A 13,947-nucleotide genomic window follows, 5' to 3' on the forward strand; every position below is an offset into this window, starting at 1 on the left:
GTATGTGTATAAGGCTTGTCTTTTATGGTGATAAATGTTTTTTATGCAATTTGGGATTGCCGAATCCGTATGGTTAAATGGGGTGTGTGCGCGTGAAAATAAAATAATGATTCACTGCTAATATTTTTTTCCTACTGAAAGTGTTTCAAAGTGTATTTTCTCCCTCATTTTTACTCCTTGTAAAAACCAGTATTTAAACAGTTCAGGTAGCATGTTTTACATATTTACACATTTCCTTATTTATATCGTTCACTTGTTTTATAGAATTGATCATATATACATATGTACATATGCAAAGTTATGTCTAATATATTCTTTAAATATGTAAACTAAACTTAGAGCTTTAAATCAGTTGCCATGGAGTGACATAGAGGAGAAAGGCCTTAAAGTTTGTGGGCCACCCCTGCCCTATTAAAGCTGGTATTTCAGAAATGTCTGAGGCTGCTAACACTGAGCTGTTATGTAATTACTCAGCTAGGACCAACTGGATTAACAACATGAAGACTTTAGGTGTTGGCATAGGAAAAAGTTTTGTATAAAAACTTCATGTAACTCACAAGGGTTTTACAGCGTTATACATAGTGCCAAGTTGGCAGCTAACTTCAGGTACCCTTCCTTTTAGTAGTGAGTCCACATTGTTTGAGGGATTTGTGGCCTGATTATGTCCTGGTGTTATATTTATGAGATGATGTAAATGAAAACCGCAGTGGCGTAGCCCTGCTAAAATAAGAGGCCTCTGATGGGAAGATATTATTTGGTGATGGGGTGAGCTGTTCTCTCATTCAGGGTTGCATTTGGTGGATAGCTGGTCCTATCTGCAGTGTGGGTCATCTCTGGGATTTAAATTAACAGACAACATCTGTGATCGTTGGGTCTAAGGTCCATGAACCTTGACGGAAAATAATGCTGAATGTTGTCACAGCACTAAATGCATGTTCTCTTACAGTTGACAAGAGCAAGTCAAGGACAAGTACCCGCAAGCAACAGCCCCCAACAAATGGACAACCGGATCTGGTACCTTTAGAGAGTAAGTCCAGAAATGTGGAGTACTACAAGTCCTTGTGTGATACGAAGAACAAGACCATCCAACATCTGGAGAACACGCTCCGATCCAACAACCACAGATTCGAGGCATTTGCTGTGGTCATAAAGCATCTATATGCTGGGGTGAGTATTATGAGATTATTGCTTATGTTGATGAATCATTCTGCTATACAGCAGACATGAATAATACATGAAGATGGTGACTTCAGGCAGTTGTGGTGATCAGTTGTCAAGTTAAGGTCTGATTTCTTGGGTTAGGGATAGATATCTAGATATCAAGTTGTGATCTGACAGCCCAGTACTGATTGTATTAGTTTGTATAGTCCTGTTGAATTGTGTGTTTGAAGTCAGGTAATATATTGTGCTCCTTAGTGCTCTTTGTTTGTTTTGGTGTTTTGCCACTGAAAATTAGAGAATAAACAGTTTCAATAGCTTAAGATTTGACATTCAGGTACACAACAATTAAACATTCGACTAATTCTATACCTTAAAGGTCCTTTCAACCTTTTATTATTTTCTTTATTTTTAGGGCATATACTCCAACTGCCATTCAGTGTAACATTAGTTGTTCCTTGTTTTCCCTCACTTTTATTTCACTTTTATTTTTGTTTTCCTTTAGTTTGAGGAGGCACTGTCTAACAGACCTTTACAGAACAAATTATAGAAGAGAGAACAACATTGGTGGTTTAGTTAAATTAAAGCAAGAGTCTTTCCTGTAGATGGTCCTTGTTCAATGCTTTAAACTTTCGAATGAGCACAAGCTGAAATTATACCTCATATACCCAGGGGGCAAAGGGGGTTTAGCAGACATGGGCTGCTGTAAAAGGTTGTCATATAAAAATGAAATCTATGATGTCTGATGATCACAACCTGGGTGGACAACTCGGTCAACAAGCTGCTGGAAACTTGAAAATAGGGTCAAAACAATGCTACCTCAAATTCTGCTTTAACTCCCTGGAATCACCCAAACATGCTAAAAAGGTTTAATTATATTCATGAATCCTCAGCCATATCTGCCTGATACTTTATGTAACACAAATATTTTAGAAACAAACTGAGCACACCTTTCAAAAGAGTGGAAGATAAGCTTTCATCTGATGCCTTGATTGTACATGTAATTAGAATGTAAGAGTTAACAATGCCTCTTAATTCATACGTAGGCAAAAAAAAGAAAAAAATATTTAACATTCCATTTGTAATCGGTAGCATTCTTTTCCCTTTGTTGTTGTTAAAATAAACAAATTACCATGTGAAGTTAACTTTTACTAGATGAAATCATATTTTGATCATTTTCACTAACTAGACAGTCCTCATGGCCCATAACACATTTAGAGGGAATTCAATTTCAAGCCTATAATAGCCTGTCAATTCAAACAAGATCCAAGAAAGAAGTTTACCATTAATTGATGTTAATTGTATACTGCTCTGTTTCTGTATGTACAGTATATAGTTTGCATTATTATGCAATATCTATTATTTGTATTGCAATGTCCAGTATTTGTAATATTCTTTCACAAGTGGGATAGCTTTATTTAATCTATCGAAATAAAAAAAAAAGGATTTGAGGATTTTGGGTTAGGCTTGTTACTGTTGTTTGTACAGGTGTTTTGCCCCCTGGGTAATACTTGTGAGTTCAATTTTTTTATATTGATTGTAAACATATGAATGAGTCTGAAATCTTCATCTCTCTATATGACAACTACAACATCATCTCATGAAAACTCAGATTTGTAGAGCTTGAAGGAGAGTATATTGTGTTAAGGGAACGTGTTGTCCCATATAGGAATCTGTTAAGCTTTATAATTGGCGTCTGGTCTTCAGCATGTGTGTGTGAGAATGTACCAGCTGCTGCCTTGATATGGTCAGAAGCATGCTGGGATGCCTAGGGAGCTGCTGCTTATCTTTTGTTTGCAATGAGCTGTCAGCACACTGTGTACATTGCCATAATTTCACTACAAGAGGCCACACATGCTTTCCCTAAAGCAGTATCATTAATTAATGTAGTTTATAATGATAAATGAATGTGTTTTTTAATCATTTCCCAGTGAAGTTATTGGTGTGATGACATCATTCTAAAGTGTGATATATGGCTTTTGATACAGCTATTAGCATTGCTTTACAACACTTTTTAATATTTTGACATTGACTAACTGAATTTCTTTTACACCTTTTTGTCAATATAAAAAAAATAGTGTTGTTGTTCTACTGCACACATTTATTAGTATTATTGTTACTGTTATTATGATATAAGTAACCTTTTTATCATGATAACTTGGTTTCAATTTTACTATTATTATTATTATTTACATTATTAGGATTAGGTTAGAGATGTTTTGTTATTATCTTAAATAAAAAACATATTTTTTTCTGTATGCAGTAGAAAATAACAATTCGTATTTATTTATTTATTTGTATTAATAATAATAATTTATTGTATTTTTCTGTAGCATATAGACTTATTTGGCTTGCAATAAATACAAACTACTGTTAGGTAGGTTTGGATCTTAGTCAGGGTCTACTCCATATTTAATTTGACACTAATGAAAACAAGGATGTCAGAATCAATGACTAAAGTATTGTGCAGTTTTATTTTAATAAGAGTGAATATGAATGTGAAACCTATACCAATTTCAGTCAGCAAATTCTGTGGGGTGCTGAAAGGAAAGCAAGAAAAAGACAGCAGTTCTCCTCTGTCCTCATGCCCTGTGGGAAGGTCACTGCACTCTTTTCCTGTAACATGCACCATTTCATTAAGTGCCACTCAGTCAACCAACTGTCAGACATGTCTCTTTTTTTCTGCTCTCTTTGCTCTACTTGCTGTGGGTGTCCTAAAGTACAGCATTCATGTAGCTTTCTCCCAAGCACAATACAGCCGCCTCCCTCCATTGCCCTTCTTTTAGATATATTACGGTATTCTTTCACCACTGAGAAGGCAAGTGGTTGGAGGAGGTGAGAGCCTATGAGCTTATTCCACTAGTCTCTCCGATGTAGAGCGAGACGGCAGAGAGAGGAGGTAGAGGTGGCAGAGGTTCATGCATCTGGGTTGCTATATTCCTGCATTCTGGACTGAAGTCACAGAGACGGGACTATGGGCTGCTCCGGCAGCAAAGTGTGCCTTAACACTCCCTGCGCTGGACACAAGGTAAAGACATGATCCTCTCTGCAGGGTGCAGGACGGGATAGATTGGCATTTGAAATATATAAAGCATGTCATTTCAGTGAGATGAGGTTGTGTATTTAGTTTGAGGCATTCTTAAATTTGCGGTTGGTGTACTGTTTGGTTTATCCTAATGAATATGTTATGAATGCGAATGAGTTCATTTAAATGTCACACTGGCATTGATCTCTGGGGGAAGGGGCAGGTCTGAACGGCAGCATGCGTTTTTTGAAGCGTCTTTGTGTTGGTTGAGGAGGCTGACAGCACTGCAGCTGTGGCGCTGACTGTGCTCCACAGAGAGAGAGAGAGACTGCTGGTTTTATTTCTCTACATTCGGTTGTTGTCATTCATATGTTAGTTCTTTTTTTTTATCAAACGCTTACAGAGCTGTCATAGTGGTGTGTAAACCACAAAGGTGTGCTGTGGGATTCTTGCCTGCCTGTGCAAATATCTGTCATGACTGTGTTCTGAATTCATGACTGAATTCTCTTTTTTGTGGCAGTAATGAGTTGGAGGATACTGTTTTCTTTGAACACTGCTAGGTTGAAAATGCTTTGGTAATATAAACAATCATTTATGCCATGTTAAAATCTGAAAACCGTCATATCCGACTCATCCTGTCCTGTGATTGACAGACACCCTTCTGGAGAACAGTCAGCTTGATTCATGTCTGCAAAAGGAATCCCAGGGTTGTTCATTCATCATGACATTAGATTGCACTTGGCATTGGCTTGCTCCATGGCAACATACTTTTTGGCGGATTGTGTTTCTTGTGTAATTTGGGTAATGTGAGGCATGCGACGCAATGAGAAATGATGCACTGATTTTTCTTGTGTTTTCCCGCAGCATGAGGAGGTGATGAAGCGGCGCAGGGAGCTGTCTCAGGAGCTGGTCACTTTGCGTGAGGAGCTGGGTAAGTGTGTGTGAGTCACTGAAGAGTGCTTGGCTTTCACTGTCTGCGGAGAGAATGGAGAGGGCTGCCAAAATGTCGCTGTTTGTAATTAATGTAATATTTGGATTGCTGGTCACGAGTGATCAGTGATGAACGGTAGGCGTGCTTTTTTTGCCGTAACACGCAGACAACCATGACCTCTCAGGCTTTAGTGTTAATAGCCTGTATCTGTCACAAGTTTGGACACATGTACTTTTATTGTAGAATGCAAATAACACAAATGGGACCAAAATATATTTATATTATTTTAGCTCTACACAATCGGGTATTTTCCTCCAAATTCATGTTGTGCATTCTGGGGTGCTTTTTAAATCATATTAGTTAGTATGTACTACCATTCAGAAACTTTGGGTCAGTAATTTCTTTTTTTTTTTTTTTTTAAGAAAACTTTTATTCAGCAATAACGCTGTTCTTTTGAACTTTCTATTCATCAAAGCATCTTGAAAAAATATATAAGGTTTCGTAAAAAATTAGTAAGGCTACTGTTTTCACCATTGATACTTAGATTTCTAATCATCTAATTATCTGTTTGAAGCAGTAAATCAGCATATTAGAATTATTTCTGAAGTGTGACGTGTGTCATATGACACTGAAGATGCTTTGCCATTCAAGGAAAAAATTACATTTTAAAATATATTATAATGCAAAACTTTATTTTTTTGTAATGATACGCCAAAATGTTAACGTTTTACTGTATTTTATCAAATAAATGCAGCCTTTGGCAAATAAGATACTTTTCCCTAAAACATTACAAAAACAACTTACCAACCCCAAACTTTTGAAAAGTAGTGTGTTAGGCGCTTGTTGGCTGCTTTAGCCTCACTATTCTGTGCCCATCGTCAATTATTTAAAAGTTATGTTTTATGTTATGTAAAAAAAAAATTATAAGCACAACCTACATTTGTCGAGAAAAAAATGTCTGAAATGTATATTGTGTCCAAGCTTTTGACTGCTTGTGTGTTTAAATTTACCAACCACTAAGCATGGTTGCTAGTACTTGAAGGACTCTTCCCTCACATGTGGAAAAGCCGTTCTGGTATGTGAAGGTCATACCGACAAGGTCAGACAAGTCTGATGTCCCTCACAGTCTAATGGGCAAAGTAACATAGAGAAATGTATTTAGTACAGGCCAGTGTTCACCCCTGAGAGACGACTGATGCATTGATTTCACAGCTCATATTACCACCTGAAAACTGAGCATGTACAAGGGAGTGATATGAGATTTTTTTTCTTTTTTCTTTACTAATCCCGAAGAGCTGCTGCTGTATATCATCAATGTATTATTTACGAATCAGAAAGTGTTTTTTTCTGTCACTTTGGGAAATTTTAAGTCCTGCACATGATCTTTCTTCACTATTATAATCACCGATTGGGCATATTAGCACATTCCAGCGCTTCTGACCATGTTTAAGACCCCGTAAGAATTCTTCAGACCACCTCTTGAAGTCACAATATACTGTAGCTGCAGGAATATCTGCTAAATTTTGTCATTTACCCACAGCCTCAAGTATTCATTCCAGCTTTCGCCCTAGTTTGACGCGAGTGATGTCAGTGCCATGCTTTTTGGCACACACCCAGAATTCCCTTATAAAACAAAGTGTCTTTTAACACAGGACAACTGCTCTCTGCCAGTGAAGCGAGTGCTGTCTTCACACAAAACCTGCTAGAACTGTGTCTAATCAATTTAGCTTGCCATTTGGCATGTGACTGATTAACTTCTCTGTGCAGAATGGTAACTTCATTGCTGCTTCTAGCCTTATGTTTTTATATTAAAACTATTCTCAAAATAACACGCGTTATTTTTAAGAAAAGCATGTCTAGATGATGTCACATGATTAGGGCAAATTCACCCAGGCTTGTTAAACGCACAGTTTTGTTTTCTGTTTTGAAAACGTATTTTAACTCTAGATGTGAAAATGTGTGCATTTACAAATGCATAGCACATTTGTTGAGCTTTCTACTGCCAAAAGCTTTCTGAAATAAGCTAAATATGCTGTTTGGATGCATATGCACATTCATATTTGCTGATTGTCGAGTTATGTCCGGTTTATCTCTTGTTTTTTTTTGTTTTTTTCTTCTGTGGGAAAAAAAGGCATAGACCTCCTACCTAACTGTCTGTGTTTCCTCTTGTTTGCATTATTTGGATTATTTATAGGCCTTCAGCCTTGCTCTGCATCATAAATATAACCTATAATAGAATTACGCTGAAGATTCATGAAATGCATCAAGCCATTAGTGAGCTCTGGGCCTGACTCATATCCCTGGATGGATTTGATCATGGTTTAGATCTGCTAACTGTCCCTTGTACAGCAGTCATTAGATACTGTTCTCATTTAACCCCTAAAAGCAACTTAATAAAGATTCTGATTGTAACCCATTTTAAGACTCTCTTAAAAAGACGAAAAGAAAAAGAAATCTTTGGTTTTCCTCTTTGAACACAGATGATTAGGTTGCAGTGCCAGTAAGGGATATGACCCAAGTTTCCTCCTGGAGAACAACAGCCGTTCTTGTTGTGACTAATTTAAGTAATTCATTTTCCTGACATGCTGCTCTTGACCTTTTGATAATAAAGTACAGAAACGCCTACTGATGCATCAGTAAACAGATGAGATGAGCTGAAAAATACACTGTTATTCTACAGAATTTAGACATTGTAGCGCTTAAATCAAGCTTCCCTCATGCATACATAGATGAAAAACTTGCATACACATTAAGTAGTCAAATATCACTGAATGCTTAATGCATATAAAATACTTTATACACTCTAATGTGAAATCCAGCCTGATACTGTATATCTCTTTGCATACATACACCTATGAAAGTTGACAAAAGAATATGAGGCTCATATCAGCCTTATGGAGCAAGTGGACTGATGAGCTCTGTCTGAAACAGCTGCTTGGTTTTCAGCTATTATTTCCTTATATTTTCATTATATTGCATTATACTTGTAAAGTGACTTACTGGCCTTTGTATGCTGGTCGCATCACATGACTTTGTTGGTCCCACCATATGCCTTGGATTTGGCGGATTAACATTTTTAAAATATTAATAAACCGTGAAGCAGCTTGTTGTATCACCCTGACATTTGACTTCCCACCCCCTTAAAATAAAATCACAATAAATTAATTCAGAAATTTAAAAACATGATCATCGTAGAAGAGGTGTTTTCAAGTCTTTGTTTGTATGAATTTAATAAATAAATAAATAAATACAGATATTTTAATGAATAAAATAAACACCTGTATTAATTTAAATGGGCTATCTGTATGTATTTAAAAACAGGCATTTAAATGCGTAAATATAAACAGAATAAATCTGTATTTATTTAAAATTGTATTTATTTAATAAATAATGAAGTTTTAATGATTAAATAAACATTCAAATACAGATGTTTTAATTAATAAATACAGATACTTATCTACAGGTGTTTATTTAAATGCATAAATATAGCATTTCCTTTTATATTTGTACCTTAATTGGAAAATCATAGGGTGTCCATTTAGCCAGAAATCCCAACCTCAAAATTGTCCCACCAGAATAGCTTGTTACTTCATGAGCTGGATGACTTGACAGGACACTTGTACACTACAAAGGCAGGAGCAGCTGCTGCATTCAGCTTGCCACTTTTGTGTGTAAACCACAGCAGTCCTGTGTGCCAATGTGTTCTGTGCAGTGAAGTGTTTCTAAGAATTGAGCAAACTTAGCTAATCCTCAGAGGGACAGTATCTGTGACACAGTTCTGATTGAGAGAGCATTGTGGCGGGTTAGGAAACATCTGTTATGCCTCTCTGGATTAGCGTTCCTTTTGACAAACTTTCCCTCAGTTGTAATTTGACGTGTTTTGAGTAACAGTTGACGCTTTATTTACAGAACTGCTGGAGATACCATAGCTGTAGAGACAACTGGGACTCAATGCAGAATACTTGAGTTATGATTCATTGCATCTAGCGTTGGCAGGGCTTGAAATCAAAGCAACAAATGGACGTGTTGGCCTTTCAACATTTGCTCTGGTTATTTCACTGCTGTTATAGAATATCTATATTTTTATCACAAACCGGTGCATAAGATATAAGATGTCCTACTCTCTATTTTTTCCTTTTTTTTTTAATTTGGAGGGTTGCTGTCATATCATACCCAAAAAAAGCATCTTAAATGGTGCTCTGTAAGGTTGATGTTTGTTAACTGAATTAATCACTTAATCGATCGTCTAATGTCCAAACGGTCTGGCCTTTTCCTCAGTGAGCTCGGCTTACTCTTGTAAGCGTCTGGAGCAGGAGAAGGAAGAGCTGCGTGCGGTCTTTGATGGAGTCCTGCAGAAGGTCCAGGAGCAGCACCACTTGGACCTCGCTGACCTTGAGGAGAGACTGAAGACCTTCTACTCCACTGAGTGGGAGAAGGTTCATCAGACCTACCAGGAGGAGGCCGATAAGTGCAAAGCTCAGATGGAACAGCAGGTGTGGAGGACAGTTGGCCTTTTTTCCAGTTCTCCAGTGTCATGACACACTTTCTGATGGATAGAGTTCATTTTTAGATTTTCTTCTAAAAACTTAAATTGCATAGGTATGAGAAAGTATCATGAATATATTAAGTAATTTCATAGCTTTTTGTTTTTGGCATATGAGCCTTGACCTTTTAGATGTTTGGACATATGACATATCTTTTCCTAATCATTTATACACTCAAATAAACCAATGAGACTTTTACAAATGACTTTATTTGTGCTTGTCTAGATAGAAGAGTTACGATCAAAACACGAGGCTTTGAAGAAGGAACTAGAAGTCAGCCATATACAGGAGGTGGATGGCCTTAAACAACACTTTGAGGAGTCTTTCAAGGGTAAATAATCTTGGGATTTGTTGTTTATATTTCTCTCTAATTAAATGTTGCACCTGTTACTTACATTTTGAAAGCCAACGGCTTTACCTCCCACTCATTAATATATCCTGACTTAACTTTTTCAGAACTCAAACAGTCCCATGAAAAGGAAATACAAACTCTCAACACAACACTGATGGAATCAGACACATTATCTGTAAGGCAATGACCAAAAGCTAAAATTCCAAAAGCCACAACAATCTTGTTCCCTGTTTATTTTTCCTTTCTTGTTTTTTTGCCCTGTTGAAATTTAGCACACATTTTCATAACCGTGTATTTCTCCTCAAACAGAATCAAATTCAGGAGCTCATGACAGAGAATAACAGCCTCAAAGAAAAACTGAACGCTGAGGTGAAGAGAAGGATGGATCTGGCTGAGAGAACGACGGTACAGTAACACCCCTGTGTAGCTCCCAAATATATGTGTTCTCAAACAGACTCAACCATTGCCATTGATAGTAATGCTTCTCTGCTTTGAGTAGACTGTATTTTCTATGAATAGCAGGTTAATATTAGACGGGTCTTTCCAATCAGGACTAAGAAGATTCCGGAACTCTCGACATTCTGATAATTATTTAGATAATTACCCTGCGTAATGCTGCGTAATGTTGCCAGACCCTGCCCTATGAATAGTGTGACAGAGCAGCAGAGGCAAAGTTCATATATGGGTGTTTGGTGGACTGGTAGACCTTGTGGACTGGTAGAAAATAAACTGACTTACTGTACATTTACAGGGATGCATTTAGCAAATACTCTTAAAATGCACTTCACATTCTCAGTTATTTTAGTTTTTTCACTAACAAAATCCAGTAGTGTTAATGCATATATGCATATAATGCATATGTATGTTTATTTATCATCAAATTCAGCCTTGATGGCATAATAAACTTCTTTCAAAAACATTTAGAAATCTTACCAACCCCACATTTGTACATTGTAGTGTGTCATATTAAATTTGTATAATATATTATTATGTATTGACACTTTTATTATGTATTGATTTTCATAGGTACAAAATTTGAGAACCTGGGTCTGGGGCAAGGGTAAAATGATTAAGTCTATACTACTGTATATAAAATGCACTTGAATAGTTTAATAAACATTTGCAAGTCAGTTTAATGTGGTCTTCATGTAACAAAATATTCTGTTAATAAACATAATTCAACCCCTGGGCATAAAGTGCCTGAAGTTAAAGTGTTTGTTTTATAAAGCCCACAAATGTAAATATGAAAATGTAATAATTCTAAATCTTAATGATGAATCCGGTTTAGGAAAGCCAGTGTATATCCCTGATCTCTCTTGTTTATTTTATGTCGAAGAAGGACTCCCACACTCTTTATCTGGAGCAGGAGCTTGAAAGCCTTAAAGTAGTGCTGGACATCAAAAACAAGCGGATCCATGAACAAGACAAGAAAGTCATGCAGATAGACAAACTGGTGAGCTCAATTATCTGTTTTGCATGTAGACGGAGAAATTCTCCTTTGTGTTCATTCACAGTAGAGATGACATAAATCTGATGCTCCTGTCTGTGCTGGAAAAACACTAAGACTTTGATTTATTCTTAGATGGAGAGGAATGTGAAGCTGGATGAATATCTTAAGAAGCTGCAACAGGAAAACGAGGACCTCAAAGCCAGAATGGACAAACACGCTGCTTTGTCTAGGTAGCGTACTACAAGATTGTCTTCATAAAGTTTTGATTTAAGACATAAGTTTACAGTTTGTCAAGTTTAGGTTTACGACAAAGGTTAAGTGCTTCTACATCAGTGTTATTCACCTATCATTTCCCTCTGGTTTTAGGGATCAGTTATAGGTAGGGTTAAGTTTAGGGGTAGGACAAAAAATATGTTGATCCAGGAACATGCCTTACTTGGCAAATTCATGATGACCATCCCCACCTTAGGCTTTTAGAAATGATTTTACTCAATCCACCTGTCTAGCTTCTAACACTTCATCTAAGTCTTTGAAGTTTCACAGTATTTGCATTTGGTCTGGGTAGAAGAGATTTTTCACAAATTAGCTTCTGGCTATGCTTTGACAATTTAATTACTTAGATTATTAGTAACGGCAGGAAATGTGCGTTTTCATTGCAGCAAAGCTTTGTGCCAAGAGTCCTTTTCTTCTTCCATCTTGTGCAGTAATAGTGACTAATCTAATCAAGTTTACCTGAGCGCTGACTTGTTTGGTTTCAGGCAACTGTCCACAGAGCAGGCAGTTTTGCAGGAAACCCTCCAGAAGGAGTCCAAAGTGAACAAACGTCTGTCTATGGAGAATGAAGAGCTGATCTGGAAGCTTAACAACGGTGATCTGAGCAGCCCGCGCAAGGTCTCTCCTTCCCCGTCCCTCACTCTCCAGTCACCACGAAACTCTGGGGTGTTCTCCAGCCCTCCCGTCTCGCCCAGATAACAATAGCCTTCAGCTTCCAGGAAGCACTTTCATACAGGACGGAGCACTTCCTGCATGCTGAAGCTGGTCTGGACCATGTCAAAATGGAATAAACTCTCTTGTACAGACTAAAAAAAACTAAAAATATTGCACAGCAGCACTTACCAATGAGGCCACCCTTGTACTTTTGCCTTTTACGCCTGTCTATGGAGAAAAAAAGAATTATCTCAGGGCTTGAAGAAAGTTTCTCTCCAAGTAGTTGTTTTTTCCCCTCCTGAATTGCTTTGTTGCTTGAAGTTCCTGACTTTGGAGGACTGTCATCAGAATTCATGAATTGGGCCTTTATCAACTTCTGAAGCTTTTCCACCAGACGCCTTGAAGTGTACCTGTATAAATTCAAATTTATCATTGCCCTGGGACAAATGCCCAAATGCCAGCTGGACATTTCCCAGATGGTGTTGCTTGTGTAGCATTTGGTTTCCCTTTATTTCGTGTTGGACCTCAGACCCCAGGTGAAAGTTTCTAAAGCAGCACTTCATAGATCAACTCATGCCATAAACTGACTGTTACGATTTACTCCAATGGAAATATTCACTGACTTTAAAAACCAGGTGTTCTCATAACCTTATGCAAAAAATGTCTCGTCTATATCATGCCTTTATTTTTGATTTTGTAAATGGTATTCTTTTTATATCATCACACATTTTAAGAACTGTAACAAGGTGAGCTTTACCCACATCATGATGCATGTTTCATCTTAGATATGCTCTCCATATCATTCAGATATTGCATAGCAGAGACTCAATACAATGATCAATGAAGAATGAATTATTGGGTGATTTAAAAAGCTTTAATGTTTTAAACAACGCCTGTATAAGGGTTGAATTGTCCCTTTCCTCACTTCCTTGGCAATCAGAAAAGCAGTCTGATCGTAATGGTATGCAGTAAACGGACGAGTGCTTGATATTTAAATGGCATAATGACATAGGCAGCCCTGTGAATGAAGGCATGTATTATTGGGAAGCTGAATTTTTTTGTTCATAAAGATTTTCTTGAATACGGGTTTTGTATATTGTTCAGTCTGATTGAGCCCTAAGGGAAAGATTTGAGAGTTTGTTTGTCTTTATTTCTATATTCAAGTCTGATCATGAGACCAAGGTAATTGACTGAGCATGTTCCAGTGGCCTCAGAAGCGCCCCCTCTGGCTGAAACCCTCCACTGCAGCTTTACATGCAAGCTATATACAAACAAGTTCAGTTGATTTTTATTTTATTTTTTATATGTATTGCTAAGCTGTTTGTGTGGATGTTGGCGTGAAACTGAAACTCTTGAAAATATGCAATTAATAAAGAAATTCAAAATGTACCTGTATTTGTCAGGCCGTTTATGGGCGAAAGCATGCAGGAACCTGTTGGTTTTCTTATTGCTGCTCTATGGCATCACTTAGAAGCGTATAGTAAATAGCTGTGAAATTTGGCATAATTTTACTACTGTTCTCTTTGAGTGGTGAATTCTACTGTAGCTTATTCTTGAATT

General features: G+C 37.2%; 1 protein-coding gene across 12 annotated transcripts in view; it reads left to right on the forward strand.

Annotated features, from left to right (window-relative positions):
* mtus1a (microtubule associated tumor suppressor 1a) overlaps positions 1-13,776 on the forward strand; it is a 33,846-nt gene extending 20,070 nt beyond the window's left edge. For 6 of the 12 annotated variants that reach the window (XM_077236083.1, XM_077236080.1, XM_077236077.1 and 3 more), the window contains exons 7-15: positions 947-1,167; positions 5,048-5,114; positions 9,393-9,607; positions 9,884-9,989; positions 10,115-10,185; positions 10,320-10,415; positions 11,350-11,463; positions 11,593-11,690; positions 12,219-13,776. In XM_077236083.1, coding sequence (XP_077092198.1) covers positions 947-1,167; positions 5,048-5,114; positions 9,393-9,607; positions 9,884-9,989; positions 10,115-10,185; positions 10,320-10,415; positions 11,350-11,463; positions 11,593-11,690; positions 12,219-12,432 — 1,202 coding nt within the window. In that variant the 3' untranslated portion in view covers positions 12,433-13,776. Of the gene's footprint in view, positions 1-946; positions 1,168-5,047; positions 5,115-9,392; positions 9,608-9,883; positions 9,990-10,114; positions 10,186-10,319; positions 10,416-11,346; positions 11,464-11,592; positions 11,691-12,218 lie in introns of all 12 variants that reach the window. The other 6 variants (XM_077236075.1, XM_077236078.1, XM_077236081.1 and 3 more) reach the window with 2 other exon arrangements.
* The last annotated feature ends 171 nt before the right edge of the window (positions 13,777-13,947 follow it).

Source organism: Siphateles boraxobius, unplaced genomic scaffold (genome assembly GCF_051911475.1).
Source record: "Siphateles boraxobius isolate OS27281-9 unplaced genomic scaffold, OSU_SipBor_1 2, whole genome shotgun sequence".
NCBI classification, from domain to species: domain Eukaryota; kingdom Metazoa; phylum Chordata; class Actinopteri; order Cypriniformes; family Leuciscidae; genus Siphateles; species Siphateles boraxobius.